Source organism: Stenella coeruleoalba (genome assembly GCF_951394435.1).
Source record: "Stenella coeruleoalba genome assembly, chromosome: 2".
Lineage (NCBI taxonomy): Eukaryota > Metazoa > Chordata > Mammalia > Artiodactyla > Delphinidae > Stenella > Stenella coeruleoalba.
In genome coordinates this window covers 116,427,368-116,443,004 of record NC_137147.1, presented here as the reverse complement: position 1 = coordinate 116,443,004, position 15,637 = coordinate 116,427,368, and the positions used below count along the sequence as shown (strand labels likewise).

The following is a 15,637-nucleotide window of genomic DNA, read 5'->3' as shown; positions in this document are numbered from 1 at the left end:
TAGAGGCCTCCCCCATCAATTCCTCTGCTTTTTATAACTGAGAATGGAGTTTGGAATTAGATTGCTGGCTGGGCAGGCCACCAAAACCACTCAGGAACCCCAAGAACCCTAGGGAACTGTAACCACGTGTGCCAACTGTGAAGTGGGGCCATCGGCTGTGCGAATGATCACTTCCAAGCCAAGCTCATGAGGGGACTTAATGACACAGTCAAGGAATACTTGGCTGACCAGCTTCTCTGGAAATTTCTATCACATACTCCAGCCCTGGGTCAAAGTTATTCTGGTACAGACATTGCGGCCTCCTTAAGCTCATTTAATAAATCAATTCAACGCTTGGTTAAGATTTCTCCTTGCCTTGGGACTCCCCTGGTGGTCCAGTGGTTAAGATGCTGTGCTCCCAATGCAGAGGGCATGGGTTCGATCTCTGGTGGGAGAACTAATATCCCATATGCTGCACGGCATGGCTAAAATAAACCCAAAAAACAAAAACCAAGTTTTAAGACCTTCTTGGCCAAGAAAGTTGCAAAGAAAGGGTTAACTCTGAAATCAAGATTTAAAAAAACAAGCCTCATGGATGAAATGGAAAATAAACTGCATTAAAAAAAAAAAAATTTCTCCTTGCCTTACTTCATGCCTCAGGCCTCATTTGTGGGAGGGTGAAAGGGAGAGAAGAAGGTTAATCCACAGGCCTAAACCCCGGCACCCCGGAAACGGCCAGGTAGACCTTCATAAAATTCAGTTCTTTTTTCTGTGTTTATCAAGCAGTTACTTTACCTGAGTCTCAGTTTACTCATCCATAAAATGGGTTTTTCCAGGGTTTTATAATGAAATAATGTATGAAAACCCCTAGTGTGCACACAGGCATCCAGCTGTAATAAGAACCATTACTGATTTTTCTGACATTCTTTTGAGAGTCAAGGCCAACTCTGATGGGCAACAGGGATCCTCAGACAGGTTTCCCCTGGTTTGATGGGCCAAGGTCTTTGCCTTGGGCTGGGGCTCTGCAGAAGGCCATGAAACCAATTCTTCCCACCAGTGCAGGGAGTGTGTAAGCAAATTACCTGGGGTCTTGTTCTGATGCAGATTTCATCAGGTGTGGGTCTGGGGTGAGGCCTGAGATTTTGCATTTCTACCAAAACTCCAGGTGAAGCCCATGTGGCTGGTCCGAGAACCGCACTTTGATTGACAAGGCCCAGTGGTTCTCCAAGTGTGGTCCTCGAAAGGGCTAGAGATATCAGCATCACCTGGAACTTGTTAGTGATGCCAGTTTTCAGGCTCCACCCCAGACCTGCTGAATCAGAAACTCTGGGGTGGGGCCGGCACTGTTTGTAACAGTCCCCAGTTTGGGGACTGCCTGACCCTGGAAACCACAGCACTTGCTCACTCCAGTTGTCTTCTGGGAGTTGCCTGGCACGAGCCTAAATGGGGAGAGTCAGCTGTATCTCAGCAGGTTCCAGACCAGCAGGAACTCCCTTCTCTGTTCCCTTGAGCCAAAAACACTAACCATGGCTACTCTGATACAGATGGTAAGAAAAGCGCAGCTAGGAACCCAGATCTGGGAGGGAGGGGTGGTCTGGGCACCCTTGGCCTCCCACCTCTCTCCCCCCTGCTTCCCTCCCCCACCACTCCCTGACTTCCATGCAGTTTAGACTTTGACAGAGACCTTATGGGCCCCTCCACTGAAGTTAGACAGGAAGGCAGGCCAACGAGTAGTTACAGAGAGTCCACGAAAAGTATGTTTGCACTTTCCAAGGTCCTAAATCCCAGGTGTTGGGAATTTGGGCCCCCTCCAGCAAGTGTAGCCAGATACGCTCACAACAAAGAAATGGTTTGTGTATCTCTAATTCCAGTCTACGTCCCTTTCTCTTTTTCTCCCTCTACTGCCTCCCAACCATGATTTTTGTACTATATCATTTTCTGAATTAAATAGTACTCACATTGACGTTGCTTTGTTAATACCACAACTATGCTCTTCAAATAAATCAATGTGTCTTGAGCACCTGCCAGGCACTCTTCTGGCTGCTTTCGTTTGTGTGTGTGTGTGTGTGTGTGTGTGTGTGTGTGTGTGTGCGTGTGTGTTTAGTTGTGGTAAAGTACACCTAACATAAAATTTACCATTTTCACCATTTTCAGCTGTACGGTTCAGTAGTGTCATGTACATTCACATTGCTGTGCAACCAGTCTGCAGAGTTCTCATCCTGCAGACAAAACTGAAGCTCTGTGTGCCAACTGAACAGCAACTCCCCTCCCGCAGCTCCTGGCAACTACCCCTCTACTTCCTGTCTCCATGAATTTGACTATTCTAGTCATCTCATATAAGTGGACTCATACAATATCTGTTCTCTGTGTCTGGTGTATTTCACTTAGTATAATGTCCTCAAGGCTCATCCATGTTGTAGCACGTATCAGAATTTCTTTCCCTTTTAAGGCTGAGTAACATTCCGTTGTATATGCCTACCACATTTTGCTTATCCATTCATCCGTTGATCGACATTTTTTGGCTATTGCAAATAATACTGCTATAAACACGGGTATAAAAATATCTGTTCAAATCCCTGCTTTTGATTCTTTGGGGTATATACCCAGGAGAGGAATTGCTGGGTCAGATGGTAATTCTATTTTTAATTTTTTGAGGAACCACCCTGTTGTTTTTCACAGCAGCTGCACCATTTTACATTCCCACGATTTATAATTTATTCCTCAGAACACTGTGAGTTGGACACTAGTAACTCCATTATACAGATTAGGAAACTGAGGCTCAGAGAGGTGAAGCCACCTGCCTGAGGTCACGCAGGTAATAAGTGTTTCATCAGCGATTAGAGCCTCAGTCTTTCCATAGCAGCTCCCAGGGGCTCCAAAGGTGTGGCCTAGTGTCCAGAGGCATGAGCAGTGAGTCTGGCTCATAGGGAAGACTTGACAGTCCTTACTGACCGGAGAAAAGGAAAGCCCCAGGCTGGCAGCTGGGAGAGGTTTACAAAGAAGCCCTAAGGGAGTCATCCTAATGACGCTGGAGGGTAGAGCTTTGGCGGCGGTACCCTCTGGGGAAGGGGCTGCAGAGCCTTAGCTGGCTCCACCCCCAATGCTGGATGGTCCCGGTCTTCTGGAGCTATTTGTCGAGGAGCAGTTGCTCTCGTGCTGCAGTCTAAGAGGCTCTCTACCCGGGCCAGGACCTGTACACCACTGTGGGTTTCTCTCTTACCCTTCTCTTTGCCTCTCCTGGGAACTAAACCTATGGACTGGGGTATAGTTTGGACATCAGGCAGAGTCCGCTTAGAGCTAAATCCCAAACTTAGGAACCTCAGAGGTGCAGTAGGAGGGGCTTTGCTGCTTACAGGAGAGGAGCAAACGAAAGTCGCCTGATCAATTTACCAGCTCATTTTCTCCGGGTATCTTAGCCTCCCCGCTGCATTATTTAAGCCACGCTGGCTTTTACTAAGCAAGAAGGTGTGAATTAATCCTGTGTAGCGCTCCTCTGAGCATGGCCAATATTCTTGTTCTTGAAACTGGAGATGGGAAGCCTAGCAGCAAGGACAGAGCTCAAGGGTGTGTGTGCCCCTCCCCTCCTCAGTCTTGCTGAGACGTTGCACCCAAGGGCACGGTCGCCATAGTGCTTGGGAGGCTCGCCTGACATGCCACGAGTCCTTTCTGAAGTCCTAATGTTGCCAGCTTCCCTTTGCAAACTGTCTTTGTGGTACAGAAAATGGCCCAAGGCAGGAGACGGGAGGCAGGGGGGACAGGGGCAGGCGGCCCGGTGATTCGGGGACACAGAGTCACTATGAACGGCGTGGGTGATGGAGTCGGGCAATCTTGGCTAGCACCTCATTTCCTTGTTACTGGCTGTGTGTCCTTAGCAAGTCTTGGCACCCCTTTGGGCCCCTACTTCCTCATCTGCAGATGAGCAAACGTGGCGGCTGTGAGGCTTGAGAGATTGCCCCGTGCAGCTCTCGGCACAATGTCAGCTCCCAGGAAACGGGCTCCCTGGGTCTGTACAATCTCCCTGCAGAAGCCTGTCCCCTCCCAGCCTACTTTCTTCCCTCTTTGCCAGGTTCCGGGAAGCGGACTGCACTAGCCCTTCTCTCTTTCCCCAGAAGAAAATTCCTCCAGGTCTTAATCATCTGTGCTGTTTTTCTCTCCCATCAGTGTGTGTGTACGTGTGTGTGTCTACTCTAATGAGTTGGTCAAACGAATGTGCTCCAGAACCACTCTGATGAGACCTGGTGGGGACGAAAAGGGGGCTGGACGGGAGGGAAAGGGGGAAGGTGGAGTGGGGGGCACCATTCCAAAACAAGATGCTGCGGATCTGGTGACCCTAAATCGCATTGATCTTCTGGGTTGCCATATGGCTGCCGTTACGGCCTCACCTCTAGTTTCCTGTCTCCTGAGCTCTCTTCCAGCGTTGCTGCTTTCCGGGTTTCTCTCTCCCACAGACCTCTCTCTTTCCAAGCTTCACCCTTCGGAAACACGAGCATGCATATTTTCCCCACTGGATGTCATTTCGTATGTCCGTTTGGGAGAGTTCTACTGATTCCCTGGAACCTGGGTTCCCATCCCAGCTCTGCAACTGACCAGCTATGTGACCTCGGCCAAGTTACTTAACTGTTCTGTGCCTCGGGTTCCTCATTATAAAATGGAGATAATAACAATCTGGACCTCATAGGATTGTGGGGAAGATTACAGGTGTGAACAGAGCTAAAGTGCCTAGGCTATAATAGGGCACACAGCAGACCCGCCCCCAAAAACATGACTGTTGTCACTCTCTGCTGGCGTCAGCCTCCACGGAGGAAAGATGTATGAGGCATGAGCCCCTGTTTCTAGAAGTGATGCCCTCTGTTTACTCTTCAAGGTAAACTGAGACCCCAGACTACAGATTTCAGTGATCGGTAACATTTCGAAAGAATTGGGGTTGGGGACTCAGTTTAGGAAAAAGATCACCACTATCTACCATCACCCTCTTTCAAGAGAGAAAGGACATCAATACCCAAAAGAAAAAAAAAAAAAGAACAGCATCTCAAAGGATAGTTCTTGGGAAATGACAGTTGGCATATTTGAAACTAACATAATTGTCATGGCTACACTGTGTTTTTTATTTTTATTTTTTCTTTTATTTTTTCCTTCTGGATCACCACCCATCAGCACTGGGAAATGCTGATCTCAGGGTCATTTCAACCTCCAGCCATCAACTAAGAGAAGGAGGAGAAATTGTAGCCCGGAGCCTTAAAAGGGGACGAGGAAGCAGAGCTGAGCGTCTCCGTGTTTCTCCAACAATAAGAGCAAAGTGCTGAGGAAACTCTGTGACAGAGCCAGGAGCTTCCTTCTCACAGAGCAATTTCAGAACTCAAACACACACCCACACAGCAAGGCAGGACGCTGGGTTTCCAAGAGCAGCGAATCAGGATTCCAAGTGCTAGAAGTGTCCGGAGGAGCTGCTCCCTGCCGTGTGTAACACAGACACCCCTTGAGCAGTTCCCTTTGCCACTGCGAAGTCTGTGACAGCTGAAGCTAAGAAAATGCTGTGACAAACAGGTCCTGTCAGGACACTGGGCGGCTTCCTAGCCAAGTGACCAACTGCAGGAGACTGGGGAGAATTTAAATCCAGCCCAGCTGCCCCCCAGGAGAGTGACTAATCCCAACACTTAAGGACAAGCGCCAGACCAGCAGTCACTCATTCACAGGGGACGGTTTCCCTGTGCGCAGATGACACCCAAGCGTCTCACCTTGGGGCTTCTCCTGGAGAGGTGGACCTGTCCCTGTTCCCTGGCAGGAGGCGGCCACCTGACCACCCCCCTGGTGGCATTCATGTTCCTGCCTCTGCCTTACTCCTTTCACTGTATCTTTCCACCTGCCTCTTGAATTTGTTTTTGCTCGAGGCAGCTGAGAGGTGCGAGGCTCCTGAAACCCACTGAGGGTCCTTGCAGCTGCTATGAGTCTTGGCTAATCCGTCACGATTCCCTGGTTTGACCAGTGTTTGAAAATCATAACACCACTTAAAAGTGCTTAATAGAGAAAATCTTGGAGATGACACACATCAACCTGACCTCTTACTTCTTACTCCCTCAACGTTTCAAACACACAACACAGCCTTTCTGTTCAGCATCCTTTCTGGGGACCAGCCTTTGGAAGGAAACAGTTGGCCCCAACTTAAGTCTGCTCTTCACGCCAGTGTGGAAGCCGTTAAGGTGATAAAGATGGACAGAGCAGGCACTTCCTCTCCAGGCAGAAGGAGGACGGGGGAGGCGCTGGCACTGTTGGCAGTGGCAGGGCTAGAAAGGGCTCTCTGGAGAAAAGGAGCTGGACAGAGGCTTGGAGGTGGGGCTCTACCTCTTTGCTTTTTATCTGCACTGACAGTGGGAAACTTATCACTGGGCCCTCCTCTTTCACAAATTAGAAAGGTGCTTTCATTCCCATTGGCCTGTTCTACAACATTCTGAGACAATGAAAACTGTGCCCTTAACTGGGCTGTGGCCTCCATGCTGGATACACATGTTGGGAAAAGCAAGGGCCTTTCTGAGCAAGTGGAGGGTGTTTAATTGTTATTAGAATCGTGTAGACCTTTGGGGTCAGAAAGGCTGAATGCTTACTTTTGCCATGTGCTAGGCCCAAGTTTGTTCATCCTAAAAATACTTTATGGGCTCTATTTACTAAACCATATACTTATCACCAGGGGCTGGGGATAAGGGAAAAAATAAAACAAAATTGTTGAGTTCATCTCCATAGGATACTGTCACTATGGGATGCTAAGTGTACACACGGGAGAGGCAGCTACCCCAGACTGTCCAAGGAAGGTCTGGGGTCCTGGAATTCTTTGCAAAGGAGGTGATACTAGCCTTCGCCTTAAAGGAGGAGGGAGGGGAAGTAAGGATGGGTGGGGTGTGGGGTTAAGAATAGTGTGTGCAAGGAGGTTGTTCTAGAAAGCAGTAAGAACATGTGCAAAGGCACAGAGGCATGAAGTCATGGTACCTTCCAGGGAACTGTGAGCAATACAGAATGTCTGGAGGCCAGGAAGGCTGAAGAGAGAGGCTGGGGCCAGATTAGGTATTACCTTGTACGCCATGCTAAAAGCAATGGGAGCCTTTAGAGAATTCCACTATCTCTGAGATCATTTGCCATCTACAACAGCCCCAATTTGTAAAACCTAAGCAATTTTAAAATCTAGCAACCCCGCTTTACAAGGGGAAAGAGGCCCTGAGTGGTGAATTGGTTTCTAAGATGGATATCTATTTGCAATTTAAATGTGATGCTAGGAACAGTTGGCAACAAGGGCTTGGAGCAAGTCAGTTAAACACCAGACTTTCTTTCTGTCCTATTTTATCCTCCAATCATGTTTATACTTGAGTGAAGTACATGAGGACTGGGGCGAAGAGTGGGCTTTAAAAAAATGTTGCACGGCCTTGTGCGAATATGTGTGTTTCTTAGAGTGCCTGGACTGCAACTGCCCAAGGTCATTTCCTTTCTCATCCACCTGGACTCATCCACTAAAAGGTGCACCTCACCTCATCCTCAGCTGATGGCAGTAGTTACCAGCCCACGGATCTGTGGGTCAGAGCTAGTCCTTCCTTGTCTATTACCTTCCCAGACAGTGTCTGATGTCTGGGGGGCACCAGGACCCTGACCATGGTGTACTGGACGGCATCAGTTCTGACCAGTCAGATGTCCATTCTCACAGGTCAGTGCCTGAGAGGGACCAGTTGTTAAGCATCTTTAACTATCACCTAGTCCAGGTTCCTGGATGCCCAATCTTGTGGTGTGTAGAAGTGAGGAAGGCGTATTCTACTGACATCAGAATCAGGGCTGCAATGGAATGGGAGTTTTCCCTCCTTCAGAAGCGTTAGCCCAAGGCCCCACCTATAAGTCTGGGATGCTCAGGCCCATGGCCAGTGAGCTTGTCTGGCAAACCAGGGTATAGCATCACACTGAACTTTGACTGGACCAGAGGGGCATTTTGGGGAGACGAGCCCCGAGTCCTTCTCCAGTCCTCATTACTCAACTTCCCTCCTTCTAAACCGCTGAGGGCAGGGGAGCAGGTAACTACTAAGTCAGACCAGGCTCTTAGGAAAACTGGGCCTTTGAAAGGATGCGGGGGGATGAGTTAGGAAGGCTAGTTCTGAGACCTATTATGTAATGTTACTGCACGGGGCAAAGAATTCGTAGGACAGGGCAGTATACCACGGCAGTCAAGACAGGGGCTTTGGCTTCTCTTAGAATTAGGGTCATTTGCTTTATCACAAGCAAGTTATACAACCTCTCTGAGCCTCAGTTTCCTCACTGATGAACTAAAGATAGCCACCCTACCTAGCTTCAAGAGGTTTGGTGAGGACTGAGTGAGCTAGTGCTTTAAAGCAGTAAGCACGGTGTCTGGCAGTATTTGTGCTCAACAAATAGTAGCTTTTGGCGCCACTAGTAGGTGACCATTGGGTTGCCAGGAGGATGACGTGTGTTAGCGTCTATAAAGCACTTGGAATAGCTCTTGGTTCATAGCAAGCACTCAATAAATAAATGAATGTTAATGACCACCATCATCTTCACCTTCACCATTGCCATGATTTCTGTTATTACTAGCTACATCCTCTTTAACAAGAGTTCTGTAACTGTTTTACGATTAGAGACCTCATTTGGGGACTAGGGCATTGGGTTATAAGTGAGGAGACCTGTGCAGGCTTGCCCTGTCCCTAACCAGCCAGGGTGTGATCTTGGATAAGAGATGCTACTTCTCAGGGTCAAATTTATCCTAATTGTAAAAAGAGAGGAAGTTTCTTAGGGGGAGCCCTGCCCTCCTTTCTCACCCTAAGGCTCTGTGAGTGTCAGCCTTCCCTAAGGATGCCGTGTATGCCCAACACTGGGCCAGACCCCAGAAAGATATTTATTCAGTAGATGTTTACTGAATGCCTTCTGTGTGTCAGGTTCTGAAGGCATCACGGTGGGCAAGACAGCCATGCCCATAACTCTCTCTTGAAGGTTACACTCAAGACTAAAGCCCAGGGGATAATCAGAAAAAGAGTTTTAGCTTACGACTTGGTCCAACGGACTCTAAATTTGGGGTGCTGCATGAGTTGATGGGGGCTGTTTTACCAAAGCTCCACCCAATCTCTGATTTAGAATTTGAATTCACTCTTTGAATGCTTTGAAGAGCATTTTACATTTTTTTTTTTCCTCATTCAGCCCTAGGGAGACATTTCCCCAAGCAAGCAATTTAGAAACAGAACTTTGAAAATCATCACTTAGGAAGAGACGTGTCTCTAGGGAAATAGGCCCTGGAAGAAAACCCCTGCCCTTCATAACCCGTTATATGATTCCTTGGGCAGGACAGAACTTCTGAGATCACCACAGCAAAAGCCTTATTTTACAATAAAAGGAATCAAGAGTTTAGCAAAAATATATCTCAGTTTTGTTCCTCTAGACGATACACATGAAGTTGTCTTTCCTCTTTTACTTCTCATGTGTTAATCCTTGGAAAATTTACTTCAAGAAGAGATTTTCCCTTCTTTCCTTCCTTCCTTCTTTCCTTCCTTCCTTCCGTCCTTCCTTCTTTCCTTCCTAAAAGATCACAGGGTGCCACCACTGCCTTCCAGAAATAGCCATCCTTTCACAGAATTGTCTTCTCCCAGGGAGTGGTACTGGCAGGTAACTTGTAATCTTCCCTAGCACAGGTCAATATCAAGTAGGGGAAGGGTGGGCAGGGCTGGTGCAATAGCACCGTGGTCTCGAGGATGATCCCAGGTCTCCCGGAAAGGCAAAGCATAGGGTGAGGAAGATGAGTCCTGCTCCTGGCGCCGCCTCACTGGCCACTGTACTAGGACACTGAGCCCCCTCTGGCTGCTCAAAGTTGGGGTGCTTCCAAGGATTAAATAAGTGACTGAGCTTGAAACTTGGCTTGAAAAACAGATATAGGGGGCTGCGGGGATGCTGGTCCTCTGTTTCATGTCCTTCCTCCCCCAGTTATGGCAAATCCCAGGTGAGTTAACAGTGTGTGGGGAAGACTGGGGGGTGGGACTGGACGAAGGGCTGCGGGAGAGGGGTCTCAGGCCTGGGTCAGGACTGGTCAAGTCAGGGGTCAGCCTGCGGACAGGGGCACCAGAAGGGGGGATAACATCACACCAGATGACACAAAATTGTTAGACAATTTTCCCCAGTGTGGGCCCAAGCAGGACCCCCCCCCCCCCCAACAATGAAACACAGCCATAGCACAAGAGCCCTGGGATTTAAATATATATGTAAATGCCCTTCTTAGCTCAGGCCTTGCAGCTTATTTCTGGATACCGTTAGAACAACCTAATGTGGGGAGGTTGGCAGGGAAGTGTAGCATTATGTGCAAAGTGATTTGTTGATTGCATTTGAAAACTTAAAAGTCACTGGCCTATAGAAGACATTCGGTAAAAGTTCAGTGAATGGACAAGGAGGGATGCCTGAATGGGTGCAGCTCTTACGTTTTCATAGCAGAACAATGGGCAGCTGCTGGTCCTTCCCTCACATGTCAAGGTCAGCAAGGGGTCTGGGCCAGGCAGAGCCCACATCTGGGAGAAGAGTGTGGGAGCCGAGAGGAAGACCCTCCCCACCGCGTCCTCCATCACCTCAAGACTTGTCTTGCCTGATTTCCTTTCCGATCCACGTTTTTGAGGCGAACAGCTACAGAACGTAGCGTTTCTCTATCTCCGCGTGGGAGCATGTCGTGTATTAACTGAACACTATTTGTGAAAGTTTTCTGAGCTCTTGGGGAAACCGAGAATGAGGAGGAGGGAGAGGCAGAGAAACGTTTGGTACTTGAAGAGCGCTGGAGTTCACAGAAGGAATTCTGCGGTGGCCAAGATGGGAAGGGGCAAGGAGAAAAGGAAAGAGCAGGTAGTGGCGCCTGCCCCAGGTTTGAGTCCTTAGGGCCTTGGCATCCTGGACCAGGACTGGCCTTTCCCTTTTGAGGGATCTGTCAGCTTAGCGAGCCCTCAACTAGCGCTGATAGTGAATGAAATAACAGATGGGACAAAGGAGGGGCGCACGCGGTGCGGGACTAGCCCCACGGAGGAAGGGACTTTCTGCCCACTCTGCGACCTCACTTTCTCTCTGCCCAGGGCCAGGAGGCTCTCCAAAGGGCCCCTCAGAACCCTGGCTGCACACTCCCCCTCCTGCCTATAGCGGGTTGGTGGCTCTTTGTAGCGGCGAAGCGGAGAGGGGCCGGCCCAGGGGCGGGGCGCGACTCTCAGCCTCCAGGACCCACAGCAGGTGCGTCCCGCGCCGCAAGCGCGCACTCTTGGAAGTCCGGCGGCAGGGCAGGGGCTCGCGGTCCCCCCGCTCCCCCCGGAGAGATCGGGAGAAAAGCGAGGGCTAGACCGCGTGCTAGGCATCCTCCTCCCCAGCCCCCGAAGACGAGAGGGCGGTGGTACAGACTTTCCCGAAAGGTCTCCATCGCGGCGCTGCGAGCGCACAGGAACCCGGGGGCACAGGGGGAGCCGCGGGATTAGCTGAGCGCCCAAAGCCAGGTGAGGGTGGGGAAGGGATCTTAGCTAACCCCCGCGCGCTCCGCCTCTAGCGGTGTCAGCCCACACCCCTGTGCTGGGCTCCCGGGCCGGCGGGAGGCGCGTGTGCGTGTCTGTAGGTACTGGGGACACTCGCCTTCCCGGGAGCCCGTGAAGAACCCCGCCCTCCGCCCCGGCCCGGGAATCCCCTCCCCCAGCACAGAGATCCCCGCGCGCCCCCTGCCCACTTTGCTCAGGCGACAAAGCGGCCGAGCAGGAGACAAAGAAACTCCTGCCTCCTCCACTCTCGGCCCCTCCGCCCGCCCCAGACACTCCCGGGCGCCCTCCCTCGACCCCGGCGACAACGCGCGCGGACATGCAGAGGCAAGGAGGCAGGGTGGGCGAGTCCGCTCCCCGACGCGGTCCAGCTGGAGGCTGGCAGTGCTCCCTGCCCGGGGACTCCCAGTGGCAGCCGCGCCCCCACCCTCCGCTCCCCAAACAGTCCCGGGCTCCCTGCACAGCCACCCCCGGCCAAAATCGTCCCCCGGCTCTCCAGCGGAGCGACAGGGGGGCGCGGCGCACACAAAGCGGGCGTGAGGGAGGATGCGGAGTACCGGGGTGGTAAGAGATCCCGCCAGGGCTCGGCACGGGCCCAGGCGCAGCTATTTACCCGATTTCTTCTTCGATCTCCGAGATGTCTGCGAAGATGAGGAAGACCACGAGCAGCGTGAGCGCAGCCAGCATCCAGCTCCGGAACTGCAGCTGCATGGTGGGTTCGCGCCCACCGGGACCCACGCGGGCCGGCGCAAGGAGCTGGGGCTGGAGGGCGCAGCGGCAGGCGCGGGAGCCTCCGCGCGCGGCGCCCAGCGGGGCAGACACCCTGCGCTCCGGGCGAGTCCGGGCCGGCGGCGGCGGCGGTGGCGACAGCGGCAGACAAGGGTTGCTCAGGCGCGGCGAGCCGGCTCGCTCCCTCTCAGCTCCCGTCCGCCCCTCCTCTCTACTCCCCTCCCCTCCCTTCCCCCGCCCCGCGCGGGGCTCCGCGCGCAGTTTGACAGCTTCGCTCAGCTCCTCTGCCCTCCTCCTCCCACCCCAGTCAACTCCAGTGTCCAGCCTCCCGCCTTTGCTTCTCCCGCCTGGCTTCTTTCAGCTCCCGAGGGCGCTGGGATGTGGCCGGAGCCTGCCACTCCCCGCTTAAGGAGGCTGGGCTCGGGGCACCGGGTGCGTCCGCGTACAGAGCTGAGCCCAGGGAAGAACGCGCACCGCCCGGCGTACCCCGCCGGCTGGCAAACGCCCTCCCTCGCTCGCTCTTTGTCCAGCGCCCTCGGTTTCTCACAAAGTTTTACCGACACAAAGACTAACACCTGGGGACAGCCCCCGCGCGCGACGAGGAGGCCGTTTCAGCCAGGCAGATGTTTCAGCAGTTGACGAATTAGGAGAGGTGGTGGAGGAAGGGGAGGGGAGAAGAAATATCCAAGACAGGCCAACTTCGGCAGAGATGCAGGTTGCAATTTGTGGGCGAGGTGCTCGACCGCCGAGAAACCACCGCCTTCAGGCGGTCATCTTGGTCTCCACTGATAGACCCAAGGAGACCGGGTCCAGAGAGTCCCCTGAGTGGACTGAGCTCTTGCAGCCTTGCCTAGAACCCTGGCTCCTGCTGGAGTGACTGCTCTACCCACAATGGCAGGCTCAGTGCCCGCCCTGCCTGGGCCCTCGCGGTGCTAATTCTGAGCTGGGCTTCACCTTACCAGCTCTTGCCCTCTCCTGGCAAAATCAATAATCCCCGCCCCGGAGTCTTATCTTGATCTAAAGGTCTGCTAGAAAATATGGCTCCCACAAGGGGTAATGCCCCCCGTGCTGAATATTTTATGCTTCCCCAACCTTAGACAGCTTAACTTAAATTACATTTTGCACCAACCATTAGCCTGGGGTGGGAAGGGCCCCATTAAGTTTTACTGGAATTAGATAATTGCCCAAATTTTCTTTTTCTTGCACTAATTGTAACAATCCTGAAATCAGGAAACTTCCCAGAAATGACAAGCTGGTTATGAAAGTGAGAAGCTACATGGAATGTCCTCTCTGGAAAGCCCTGGTGAATGAGTGGGAGAAGCAGATTGGCTGTGCCCCCGGGGCCACCCATACAGAGCCAGGTCCCAGAGGGGCTTGGAGAGGAGCTGGCAGTGTCTAAGCCCCTTCAGAAGAACTCTGGGTTGGTAAGAGGGCCTTTTTGATTTCCCCTCCAAAGCACTGGCTGTGCTCTGCCTCTTTGCCTTCTTCTGCCTCTTTGTGTGTAGGAGTTGTATTTGTTATCATTTTGCCTTGTTCTGAGATGAATGGTTGGGATTGTGGGATAGGGAGAGGACAGAACAGGATACAGCTGTTATGCTGCCTAACATTTCAATCACTCATCCATTCACTCCGTCACTTGGCAGTATTTATTGAGCATCTGCTCTGTGCCAGGCTCTGTGCTAGGGGCTAGAGAGAGCATAAGAAGAGAGAGGCACATGTTTCCTGCCCTCTAGTGGTTCATGGTTCACGAGGAAGACAGACCTGGAAATTTGTAGTTGTGGTAGGGGCTGTGAGCTACAGTACAGCTATGGCCTCTTGAATAGCTTATAATTGATTAATAAGATCACCTGCAAAAGCAAGAAGGAACTGGCTGGCCTCTCTCTCCCCAGCTCTCTGCTTCTCTAACAACTACACCCTTACTATGCGGAATATCGTGGAGAGATTGCCATGATCCTAAATTTATCCCAGGTCAGGTAAACGTCGCTGCTATAAGCACTGCTACAATAGAGTCTATTTCCACTTTCTATTAGGTGACCCATGTTATCATCCCAGCCTCAGAGGCTTCCTTCTTTGGACTCACTTGAGGAGTCATTATAAGTGGCCAGGAAGAGTAGAAACTTGGTGAATAGTTCCATCCCTTATAGAGAAATCCTTGTAACCAGACCCAAAGAGCAACATCCCTCAAGTACATCTGCTGGGAAGTAGCACGAGCTTTGTAACGTGGAGGCTGTTCTCGCACTGAGAGTCATTGAGATGGGATTTTACTCGGAGAATAATAGGGAACCCTTGTGATAGTTGATTGTGGAATGCTGTCCCTAAGCACTTGGGCTTGAGTCTGTGTGGGCCAGCTACTCTTACAGTGATCTGTGTACATTCACCGCCCCTTGCAGCTGTCTCCAAAAACTGAGTTTGTTCCTGGCATCTGGAAAGAGGAAGAATGATTGGATCAAAGGTGTCACGTCTGCTGATGCTGGGTAACCTGCCGTGTGGGCCCACGCTTGGCTTGGCCATCCTGACCCCTCCTCTCCTTCTGACCCCTCTGTTTAAGCGTGACTTTTTCCTGCCTTGGTTTGTCCAAGAAACTGGAAGGTCCCACAGTAATCATTTCTTTAAGCTAAGTCATTGAATGTGTGGGTTAAAATATAGGAGTTTATGGGAGTGGCAGCAAATGAAAAGTCACTACTACCCATTAACATTTTAGCTCAAATTAATAGAGTCTATTAGCTATTCAGGCACCTCATCAGGCCCCGGGAAGTGCGTATTAATGAGGAAAAGAGGAACAGGAAGCTCTGCAGAGCCCTGAAGGGGCTCAGTGGAGTCACACCCAGTCATGGGGCGGTTCCTTCTCATCCCTGACACTGGCTAAGGGCGTGCTTCCCCTTCCAGGGTCCAACTTCAGGAGTGGGGACCGCAACCCAGACCTGAAACTTGGAGAAACTCAAAATTGCATGTACCATTTACACATCTAACTAAACTCCCTCCACCTCTCACCCCCAGATATATAGACTTTTCACCAGACCTACTTCTTAGGTGGTAATGAAGAATCCTTTTGGCAATCCTTTCACATGGGTACCACCTTCTTCATTTTACACTGGAGGAAACGGAGGCTCAAAGAGGCTAAATTGCCCAAGATGTTTCACCTGGCAGAGAGGAAATTTTAATTCAGTTAGGCCTCCCCGGGCCTCAGCAACTTCTGGGATCAGACTGCCAAGGCCCCCTCCAGCACTCCAGGCAGCTCTAAATGGATTTGTAAGCTACCATTGCCTTTGATTCTTACTGTATCTTCTTAGTTCTGGGATGTCAGGATTCAAGGAACAAATTTATCTTCACTCCCTGCACACCCTTCATCATTGGAGAGACCATGATCGTAAATCTCAATTTTTGTCTTTCCACATGAAAGAGCCTAGGCC

The 15,637-nt window shown here is 51.2% G+C and overlaps 1 protein-coding gene across 2 annotated transcripts in view; it reads right to left on the bottom strand.

Annotated features, from left to right (window-relative positions):
• The window catches only part of ST8SIA2 (ST8 alpha-N-acetyl-neuraminide alpha-2,8-sialyltransferase 2), a gene marked incomplete at its 5' end in the record, with an annotated part of 58,281 nt that extends 46,072 nt beyond the window's left edge, over positions 1 to 12,209 (bottom strand). For both annotated transcript variants that reach the window (XM_079914944.1, XM_079914945.1), the window contains one exon: positions 12,112 to 12,209. In XM_079914944.1, coding sequence (XP_079771070.1) covers positions 12,112 to 12,209 — 98 coding nt within the window. The remainder of the gene's footprint in view (positions 1 to 12,111) is intronic.
• Positions 12,210 to 15,637: the final 3,428 nt, after the last annotated feature.